General features: G+C 43.1%; 1 protein-coding gene across 1 annotated transcript; it reads right to left on the bottom strand.

The window, feature by feature from the left end:
* Positions 1 to 850: 850 nt before the first annotated feature.
* On the bottom strand, positions 851 to 10397 carry LOC106613859 (vacuolar protein sorting-associated protein 4B). The gene is made up of 11 exons (XM_014216544.2): positions 10114 to 10397; positions 9688 to 9799; positions 8232 to 8382; positions 4568 to 4629; positions 4263 to 4382; positions 3963 to 4119; positions 3657 to 3805; positions 3373 to 3454; positions 2946 to 3165; positions 2626 to 2766; positions 851 to 2234 (listed from the first exon to the last, which is right to left on the bottom strand). The coding sequence occupies exons 1-11, from the start codon at positions 10132 to 10134 to the stop codon at positions 2133 to 2135; spliced, it is 1317 nt and encodes a 438-aa protein (XP_014072019.1). The 5' UTR covers positions 10135 to 10397; the 3' UTR covers positions 851 to 2132.
* Between the last annotated feature and the right edge of the window lie 1308 nt (positions 10398 to 11705).

Here is an 11705-nt window from a genome sequence, read left to right as displayed (position 1 = left end):
ATTTTCGATGCTCTCTGACTGTCTAGCTTTCATTTTGGTGATTAGAAGGCCAGCAACCCGGAGTTGCCTCTTCACTGTTGACGTTGAGACTGGTGTTTTGGGGTACTATTTAATGAAGCTGCCAGTTGAGGACTTGCGAGGTGTCTGTTTCTCAAACTTGACACTCTAATGTACTTGTCCTCTTGCTCAGTTGTGCACCGGGGCCTCCCACTCCTCTTTCTATTCTGGTTAGAGCCAGTTTGCGCTGTTCTGTGAAGGGAGTAGTACACAGCGTTGTACGAGATCTTGAGTTTCTTGGCAATTTCTTGCATGGAATAGCCTTCATTTCTCAGAACATGAATAGACTGACGAGTTTCAGAAGAAAGTTCTTTGTTTCTGGTCATTATGAGCCTGTAATCGAACCCACAAATGCTGATGCTCCAGATACTCAACTAGTCTAAAGGCCAGTTTTATTGCTTCTTTAATCAGATAAGTTTTCAGCTGTGCTAACATAATTGCAAAATGATTTTCTAATGATCAATTAGCCTTTTAAAATTAAAAACTTGGATTAGCTAACACAACATGCCATTGGAACACAGGAGTGACGGTTGCTGATAATGGGCCTCTGTACACCTATGTAGATATTCCATAAAAAAAATCTGCCGTTTACAGCTACAATAGTCATTTACAACATTAACAATGTCTACACTGTATTTCTGATCAATTTGTTATTTTCATGGACAAAAAAAAAAAGTGCTTTTCTTTCAAAAACAAGAAAATTGAAAAATGACCCCAAACTTTTGAACGGTAGTGTATGTATATATTGAAATATACATCCATCCAAATATGTGTAAAGTAAACCAAACATCAGTCATTTCAATAAGTAATATTTTTATTTACATATACGCCGAGATTAGAACACAACTGGATACCTCTGGAAAATCCCAGAAAAAAAACCTGAATACATATTTCTAGGAAACCCCACAGCCATAGATGTTAACAGTATTTTCAAAAGAAAACATAATGACCATTCTTCTTTTATGAAGACATCTCCCCAGTGACCAGGCAATATTTGTGAACAGCTCAAATGAGAATGAATGACTATACATTGAGTTTTATAGCATTTTTTGTGTTAAATCAGAGATTATAGAAAGAGCTGTATACAATCATAACCAAGTAAGTAACTGTCTGAATATGTGTCTCTTTCATAGGGTGTCTGAAGTGTCATTGGCTTTAGTAGTGACAGAGGATATACATTGATTCTCTTTCAAGGCACAACTTATACAAAACATTTGAAGTGGGCAAAATGTATGAAGTACAATTGAAGGGGTACAGATAAAAAAATGACCAAACATTATTGCACACTCAATTACTGATTAATCTTCCAGATTAATCATTGGGTTTTATTTCATTATAACATAGCCCCACCCATCCCAAAGTATTTTTACTTGCTGTTGAACAGCAAGGAACTCAGACTAACGCCTTCTTTCAAAAACAGCCTACAGCAAAAGAATATGAATGTTTTACAAAAAAAGACAATGAAAGGAAGTTGAATTCAAATTAAAGTTGCTGATAGTTAATCATGATATGGTCCTCTTCAATGAGTGCTACTCCACCAACACAGAGTGAACGTTAGACTTAGCCCTTCTTGGATACAACATTAATAAATAAATAAAAAACTGAACTAGGTCCTAGTTAAAGTTAAAGTTAACTAGGTCCTAGTTAAGTAAACTAACTAGGTCCTAACACCATACAGTACAACAAAACCTGCAATCCTCATCTATCTTGTCAAGTCATAGATGTACTTCAAGGAGTAAAGGCGTTTTGGAAGAGTTGCTGTAATGCACCATGACATGCATTGTTAGTTTGATGCCATCAAGGCCAAAACAGACACTTTAGTGTTTTAAAGCATAAATTATAAATACATTGTTTGAATCCATATTCTTTGAGACCATCACCATCTTAAACATTAGTCAACCTTATCTGGCTCCGTAAAAAAAAAAAAGTAATGTACAGAATAAGCAAACAAATCAACATACATGAAACCCCTTTGTAACTTGGAGAGAAAGTAGAGTTGTAAATACAGGCCTGAGAACCAGTGGAGGAAAAGGACAAGAGAAAGGAAAGTTGCGTTTGCATTATCTGGTTGAGTGTTAGCCTTCCTGACCAAAGTCCTCTGTGAACTTCTTGAGTTTGTCCAAGTCCTGCTCGTTCACGGTTGGCTTGGTGTTGTGCAGTGACCTCAGCATATCAGCCTGTAAACAGCACATCACAAAGGTCAATTTGTAGGGCTGGGACGATACCAGTATCTCAATATTTTTTCCACGGCAAAAATGAAAACGCGAAGCAGATCAAACAATCTTTCTTTGGATTTTAAAAACCTGCTGTATGTAAAATATAGTGTGATATAGCTTGGAAAATAACTAAAATGTGACTCTGGATGACAACATAATGATGTTTGTTCCCAACATTAGGGCTGTTTTCCCCCAAAAAAGTTACATCCACTTCATTGTTTTTGTTGTTTTTGTTTCCTTGCCATGATACTAAGGAGAATCGCGATACAGGTATCGTCCTGGTCCAACCAGTTAGCGTCACATACTTGTTCCCTCATGTTCAAAAAATATATGTTTTTGGGGTTCTTCTCACCATGCAAACAACAGGCTCCATGAGTTTCTCCCCATTAACATCCATCCAGGTCATCTCTATGGCGTCTGGATCTCCTGGTGAGCATGGGGTCAGGAGGTCGTCTACCACGAGGTTGGGATGGTTCCATGACGATCCTTGGACCTGGGTGTATGCAGGAGAAGACATGGACGGAACTGGATTTGTGATTACTGATTACTGTCTCATTGACAGAGCATTCAGAGGACTCAATGCTTCCTTCAAAACTATTAGATGATGAAAATTAAATCAATTAAGATTTGCTGCACCTAGGTGAGCCCCGCCTCTGTTGAATGTCACATTACCCGTTTAAAGTGAGTGGCCGACTGCACTTTCCTGACTGGCTGCATGAGGGCGTCCCTCACAATGACGCTGATGTCAGCTCCAGAGTAGCCTTCTGTCTTCTTACCAAGGGTCACATAGTCTGATTCAATGAGCTCACTGGGGGTGGAGCCTAGATGTAGCTTGAACATGAAGGAGCGGGCGTGCTCCTCAGGCAGAGGGATGTAGATCCGCTTCTCAAACCTGAGGCACAGAAACACGACAGCTGTGATATCTGATATGGGAATGACATATGGTGATGCAGCAAGGGACAGGAGGGAGTCTCATTCTTCATTTCTAATCTTTAACAATCTGTCTAATAAGAGTCAATGGGTAAAAAATCCCAGGAATAATACATCTTTACAATAAGATAAAGGACTTGAGATCATCAAAAGATAAATATACACGGACCTTCTCCTAATAGCAGAGTCCAATGTCCAGGGGATGTTTGTGGCTCCTAGAACCAGGACTCCCTCATTATCATTTCCAACACCTGGGAGAAGAGAGAGAAAACGCTTTAAATAGACAGCTGGTCCAGTCAAATGGAAAGCCCAAAAATAGTAGTTTAGTTGTTTTGGTGATACCTTACAAACAAAATGTTCAGTGCTAAACGACACAGTGGACGAAGCAGTTGTGTCAATACTCAAGGTACGAGGTAAACAGGATCTGAGGCCAAGCTTTGCGTAAACTCTCACCCTGCATCTGGACCAGGAACTCAGTCTTGATGCGGCGGGCTGCTTCACTCTCGTTCTCACTTCTGGAGCCACACAGAGAGTCTATCTCATCGATGAAGATGATGGAGGGCTTGTTCTCCCTGGCCAGGCTAAACAGATTCTTCACCAACCTGATGACAGAAAGAGTGGCGGCAAGTGAATAGGAGACCAATGGATGGTGTGGGAGAAGAATGAAGAGGAGGCTAGAGATGGGTATGTATGAGCAATAACCTTCAAATATTATTTTGATTTGATTGCATAGCCCATCCTCTTTGCCCCATTACTCACTTTTCACTTTCCCCCAGCCACTTTGACACCAGGTCAGATGAGGAGATAGAGAAGAAGGTGGAGTTGTTGGCTTCTGTGGCCACAGCCTTGGCCAGGTAAGACTTTCCTGTACCAGGAGGGCCAAAGAGCAAGATCCCTCTCCATGGAGTCCGCTTTCCTGGACACAAAAGACAAACATACTCAGGTATAGTTAATACTATCCAAAACTAAAACTATTTACTCTTCAGATGCATTGCTGCAAGTCACAATACATGCGTTATTATCGAGAATGTTGTGTTGCTTGAATTCCATAATCCATACCTGTGAAGAGGTGAGGGAATTTGATGGGCAAGATGACAGCTTCTTTAAGGGCCTCTTTTGCACCCTCAAGCCCAGCTACGTCATTCCACTTGATGTTTGGCTTTTCCATGACGATGGCACCTGTAAGACAGATTGTAGATAGATAGAAGTGGTTGAAATGTAGAAGTGGTTGAAATGTAGTACGCCGTATATCCATTTTTTTCATACAAATCAAATGCAGATTCAGTGTCAAAAGGCTACATCAAAGCTTTGTATGAGCCTCACAAAAAATGCTGAAAAGGGAAGCAGCTGATGCTATAACTCACCCGAGAGTTGATTTTGGAACTTCTTTTTCTCTGGGTCACCTTCACCTTCATCACTCTCATTCCTGCAAAAGAAAAAGCAAAAAAAAGTTGTTCTGATCTCACTGTACTGATAAGGAGGCCACACAAAAAGTATACTGCTCCAAAAAATAAAGGGAACACTTAAACAACACAATGTAACTCCAAGTCAATCACACTTCTGTGAAATCAAACTGTCCACTTAGGAAGCAACACTGATTGACAATACATTTCACATGCTGTTGTGCAAATGGAATAGACAACAGGTGGAAATGATAGGCAATTAGCAAGACACCCCCAATAAAGGAGTGGTTCTGCAGGTGGTAACCACATACCACTTCTCAGTTCCTATGTTTCCTGGCTGATGTTTTGGTCACTTTTGAATGCTGGCGGTGCTTTCACTCTAGTGGTAGCATGAGATGGAGTCTACAACCCACACAAGTGGCTCAGGTAGTGCAGCTCATCCAGGATGGCACATCAATGCGAGCTGTGGCAAGAAGGCTTGCTGTGTCTGTCAGCGTAGTGTCCAGAGCATGGAGGCGCTACCAGGAGACAGGACAGTACATCAGGAGACGTGGAGGAGGCTGTAGGAGGGCAACAACCCAGCAGCAGGACCGCTACCTCCGCCTTTGTGCAAGGAGGAGCACTGCCAGAGCCCTGCAAAATGACCTCCAGCAGGCCACAAATGTGCATGTGTCTGCTCAAACGGTCAGAAACAGACTCCATGAGGGTGGTATGAGGGCCCGACGTCCAAAGGTGGGGGTTGTGCTAACAGCCCAACACCGTGCAGGACGTTTGGCATTTGCCAGAGAACACCAAGATTGGCAAATTCGCCACTGGCGCCCTGTGCTCTTCACAGATGAAAGCAGGTTCACACTGAGCACATGTGACAGACGTGACAGAGTCTGGAGACGCCGTGGAGAACGTTCTGCTGCCTGCAACATCCTCCAGCATGACCGGTTTGGCGGTGGGTCAGTCATGGTGTGGGGTGGCATTTCTTTGGGGGGGCCGCACAGCCCTCCATGTGCTTGCCAGAGGTAGCCTGACTGCCATTAGGTACCGAGATGAGATCCTCAGACCCCTTGTGAGACCATATGCTGGTGCAGTTGGCCCTGGGTTCCTCCTAATGCAAGACAATGCTAGACCTCATGTGGCTGGAGTGTGTCAGCAGTTCCTGCAAGAGGAAGGCATTGATGCTATGGACTGGCCCGCCCGTTCCCCAGACCTGAATCCAATTGAGCACATCTTGGACATCATGTCTCGCTCCATCCACCAACGCCACGTTGCACCACAGACTGTCCAGGAGTTGGCGGATGCTTTAGTCCAGGTCTGGGAGGAGATCCCTCAGGAGACCATCCGCCACCTCATCAGGAGCATGCCCAGGCGTTGTAGTGTGGTCATACAGGCACGTGGAGGCCACACACACTCCTGAGCCTCATTTTGACTTGTTTTAAGGACATTACATCAAAGTTGGATCAGCCTGTAGTGTGGTTTTCCACTTTAATTTTGAGTGTGACTCCAAATCCAGACCTCCATGGGTTGATAAATTGGATTTCCATTGATTATTTTTGTGTGATTTTGTTCTCAGCACATTCAACTATGTAAAGAAAAAAGTATTTAATAAGATTATTTCATTCATTCAGATCTAGGATGTGTTATTTTAGTGTTCCCTTTATTTTTTTGAGCAGTGTATATAAACAGTCCAAAAGACTAAAGAATCAGAACCAAATGAAGAATTGGTGAGGATTATAACACATCTCAGGATTCATTATGCTCACTTAGGGCTGTTGTGGTGACCATATTATCGCCACACTGGCAATCATGAGTCATGACCGCAGTAAATCTCATTTTATGACTCTGGACATGCTTTGGTAGTACTCAACTTGCTAACTACACCGTATATACAACATTAGTGGATTTGGCTATTTGAAACATACCCGTTGCTGACAGGTGTATAGAATCGAGCACACGGCCATGCAATCTCCATAGACAAACATTGTCAGTTGGCCTTACTGAAGAGCTCAGTGACTTTCAACGTGGCACCGTCATAGGATGCCACCTTTCCAATAAGTTAGTTTGTCAATTTCTGCCCTGCTAGAGCTGCCCTGGTCAACTGTAAGTGCTGTTATTGTGAGGTGGAAACGTCTAGGAGCAACAACACCTCAGCCACGAAGTGGTAGGCCACACAAGCTCACACAATGGGACCGCCGAGTGATGAAGCGCGTAACACGTAAAAAATGCCTGTCCTCGGTTGCAACACTCACTACCGAGTTCCAAACTGCCTCTGAAAAAAAAACATCAGCACAATAACTGTTCGTCAGGAGCTTCATGAAATGGTCTTCCATGGCCACACACAAGCCTATGACCACCATGCGCAATGCCAAGCGTCGGCTGAAGTGGTGTAAAGCTCGCCACCACTGGACTCTAGAGCAGTGGAAACGCATTCTCTGGAGTGATGAATCACGCTTCACCATCTGGCAGTCCGACAGATGAATCTGGGTTTGGCGGACACCAGGAGAACACTACTTGCCCCAATACTTAGTGCCAACTTTAAAGTTTGGTGGAGGAGGAATAATGGTCTGGGGCTGTTTTTCATGCTTCGGGCTAGGTCCCTTAGTTCCAGTTGAGGGAAATCTTAATGCTACAGTACACAATGACATTCTAGACAATTCTGTGCTTCCAACTTTGTGGCAACAGTTTGGGGAAGGCCCTTTCCTGTTTTAGCATGACAATGCCCCCGTGCACAAAGCGAGGTCAATACAGAAATGGTTTGTTGAAATCGGTGTGGAAGAACTTGACTGGCCTGCACAGAGCCCTGAACTCAACCCCATCGAACACCTTCGGGATGAATTGGTACGCCGACTGCGTGCCAGGCCTAATCGCCCAACATCAGTGCCCAATCTCACTAATGCTCATGGCTGAATGGAAGCAAGTCCCCGCAGCAATTTTCCAACATCTAGTAGAAAGCCCTCCCAGAAGAGTAGAGGCTGTTATAGCAGCAAATTAATGCACATGATTTTGGAATGAGATGTTCGACAAGCAGGTGTCCACATACTTGAAACAGGGGTTGATGCGTGGAGTGAAATAAGTGTTCTCTTATTTCCCAGCTGCTCATATCAAGCATATGCTCCACTATAAAACCAAAGTAGCCTACAAAACAAACCGTTGGGAAAGCGTGCGGCCTCTGTTCGACATTGTCTTTTTCTGCCCATTTGAAAACGTGCCATTCTAAATCAAAACTAATTTTACATATTAGTAAAGACAAGATTACATTGTAGGCCAGTAGACCAACTCATATTCTGTTCTTCTGAAATACATTTACTTCATATCATATTGTTCCTTTAGACCTGACTAAAATAAATAATGGATTTATTGTGATGGTGTATATTAAGTTGATTTATTAGACTTTTTTTTAAGTAGATGTTACAAAGACACGCATCTGCGGCTTGTATGCATGGGTGCCTGGAAATGCTAATCCTATGTTCATTAACGGCCAATTACCGTGAGACCGGCAGACTTTTGCATGACAATAACCGGCTGACATTTTACATTTACATTTTTGTCATTTAGCAGACGCTCTTATCCAGAGCGACTTACAGTAGTGAATGCATACATTTCATAATTTCATGGCCACCACAGCCCTATTCACCCTTTGTCATCAGACCCAGACTCTTTGACAGGCTTGGCTGGAGGTGCCTTCTCCTTCTTCTTAAGGTATTCCTTCAGCTTCTCTGCTCGGTCCAGGTACTCTGCACACTTTGCCCTGATGCTTTGCTTGGCCTTGTCTCCCTGGGCCTCATCTATAGGAAAAGGAAATGCACCACAGGTTGTCACATCACATTATGCCCTAAGTCACCTCACACTTCGGGCATTCAATGTGAAAGTGAAAACTTTTAAAACAGTTTCTTTAAGAAATAATTTATGTTTATCCAGAGGTCCTCCTGTGGTCATTCCAAACTTTAAGGTCAAAGGTAAACACATACACTCACCGCCAATTTATTAGGTTCACCACCCCATTCACGAAAATGGTTTGCTCCTACAGACAGTGATTCACATGGCCGTGGCTTTCTATATAAAGCAGGCAGACACGCATTGAGGCACTCAGTTAGTTTGATTGAACGTTAGAAAGGGCAAAACTAGTGACCTAAGCAACTTTGAGTGTGGTGATTGGTGTATGATCATCGGTGTTAGGCACGCCGGACCCAGCATTTCAGAAATGACCGCCCTGCTGGGCTTTTCACGCACGACAGTGCCTAGGGTTTACCGAGAATGGCGCGACAAACAAAAAACATCCAGTCAGTGGCAGTCCTGTGGGCTAAAACAGCTTGTTGATGAGAGAGGTTGAAGGAGAACGGAAAGAATTGTGCAAGCTAACAGGCGGGCCACAAACAGACAAATAACAGCGCAGTGCAAAAGTGTTGAGCAGAATGTCATCTCGGGACGCACAACTCATCGATCTTTGTCACGGATGGGCTATTGCAGCAGACCACCACACAGGGTTCCACTCCTACCAGCTAAAAACAAGAAGAAGCGTATCCAGTGGACACACGATCACCAACACGACAATTGAGTAGTGGAAAAACACTGCCTGAAACATGACATCACGTTCAGTTTACTTGAGTGGCCTGCACAGTCCCCAGACCTCAACCCAATAGAGTATCTTTAAGATGAGATGGAATGGGCTGTTCACAACATGAAAGTACCCATCTAGACCGAGTCGGACACCCCTTTGTCTCCAGAACAGCCTGAATTATTCAGGGCATTCTACAAGGTTTCAGAAATGTTCCACAGGGATGTTGGTCCATGCTGACGCAAAGTCCAATCTGCAGCAACTGCATGATGCCGTCGCGTCAGCATGGATCAACATTCTTGTGAAACGTTTCCAACACCTTGTAGAATTCCCCGACGAATTCTGGCTGTTCTGAAGGCAAAGGGGGGTCCGACCCAATACTAAATGGGTGTACCTAATAAACTGGCCTGTGAGTGTATATTACCAAATTAAAGTGAATAGAATAACAATGTATGTGGATGTTCTGTGTTTGCAGTATATTTCTCAAATTAAGACTTGTAAACAGGAAGTGGAACTGAGATATAAGACAACTCACACTTCACAACATGAAGGAAGTACTGAACAGAATGCTGGTACAACCGGAGAGCTTCCTCATAGTTTTTAGCTTTGTCCTCCTCTGCAGCCTTGCTTGCAAGATCTATGGCTTTCTGTAACACAATGCATGGGCAACGTTATAGAACAGCCATAACAAAAGAGGGAAGGGCATTAGCATGACATCTTGATCTGCCAGATATCATTATTGTCATTTGGTGTATCTTATTTTAGAAAGGTATGTCAAAATGTAATTAGTAAATAATGAAACAGTTCTCACGCACGCACCCGCGTCAAGAGTCATATTTGCTAGACAAATCTACGGATTAACGCCATCCAAAACAACAGTAGACGAATACAATGTTAGCTAGCAAGCCTAGCTAGCTGGCTAATTTCGTTTGTTGTTGTCCCTGGCTGGACACTCACTCACCTGTAAATTGTTATTAGCCATGGTTGCTGTATACGTACAATTGCCAAAATAAAACTTCACTCTAGTCTCAATAGATCAACGTGCAATAGCCACAATACGACGTTATTAGCTCTGGTTAGTGTTCTGTTATCATTTTGGTGAATTCTTCAATTGTTCAGAATCTCTTCCGCATCAAGATGTCGAGTGTCACTTCCGCCTATGGATGTACACGTAACAGCAACACAAGAGACGAGTAAAACTTTTTCTGACCCTTTACTGTCAATTTTATGCGGTCAATTTCACAGCCTATTTTTATCTGTACTTTGAAATTCTGATTAACAATCCATAAACATGTATGTGCATTGTATATGCTAGCAATAAGGTTACCAAGATCAGACAGATTTGCAAGGATTCTGTTACTTGGTGAGTACAGTGACCTCTAGTCATTTTTTTTGTTATAAATCAAATCAAATCACATTTTATTGGTCACATACACATGTTTAGCAGATGTCATTGCGGGTGTAGCGAAATTCTTGTGTTTCTAGCTTTAACAGTGCAGTAATATCTAACAAGTAATATCTAACAATTTCACAACAATACACACAAATCAAAGTAAAGGAATTAAGAATATATAAATATATGGACGAGCACTGTCAGAGCAGCATAGACTAAGTTACAGTAGAATAGAATACATTATATACAAATGAGATGGGTAATGCAAAATATGTAAACATTATTAAAGTGACTAGTGTTCTATTTATTAAAGTGGCCAGTGATTTCGAGTCTGTATATAGGCAGCAGCCTCTAATGTGCTAGTGATGGATATTTAACAATCTGATGGTCTTGATATAGAAGCTGTTTTTCAGTCTCTCGGGCCCAGCTTTGATGCCCCTGTACTGACCTCGCCTTCTGGATGATAGCGGGGTGAATAGGCAGTGGCTCAGGTGGTTGTTGTTCTTGATCTTTTTGGCCTTCCTGTGACATCGGGTGCTGTAGGTGTCCTGGAGGGCAGGTAGTTTGCCCCCCGTGATGCGTTGGGCAGACCACACCACCCCCTGGAGAGCCCTGCGGTTGTGGGCGGTACAGTTGCCGTACCAGGCCGTGATACAGCCCGACAGCATGCTCTCAATTGTGCATCTGTAAACGTTTTTGAGGGTTATAGGTACCAAGCCAAATTTATTCAGCCTCCTGAGGTTGAAGAGGCGTTGTTGCTCCTTCTTCACCACACTGTCTGTATGGGTTGACCATTTCAGTTTGTCAGTGATGTGTACCCCGAGGAACTTGAAGCTTTCCACCTTCTCCACTGCGATCCCGTCGATGTGGATAGGGGGGTGCTCCCTCTGCTGTTTTCTGAAGTCCACGATCATCTCCTTTGTTTTGTTGACGTTGAGTGAGAGGTTATTTTCCTGGCACCAGAAGAAAATGGCACCGAGAGGGCAGCCGTGCTTCTAGCCCCTAGGCAACTTTGCAGTATTTCATTTTTTTGGTGTTATTTCTTACATTATTAGGCCAGAAAATGTTTTGTTTTATTACATACAGCCGGGAAGAATTTTTGGATATCAGAGCGGCAGTAACTCACCAGGATTACGACCAGGAATACAGCTTTCCCGAAT

This window comes from Salmo salar, chromosome ssa10 (assembly GCF_905237065.1).
Source record: "Salmo salar chromosome ssa10, Ssal_v3.1, whole genome shotgun sequence".
NCBI lineage: Eukaryota > Metazoa > Chordata > Actinopteri > Salmoniformes > Salmonidae > Salmo > Salmo salar.
The sequence above is the reverse complement of the archived record's forward strand: the minus strand, read 5'-3'. Positions and strand labels throughout refer to the sequence as shown.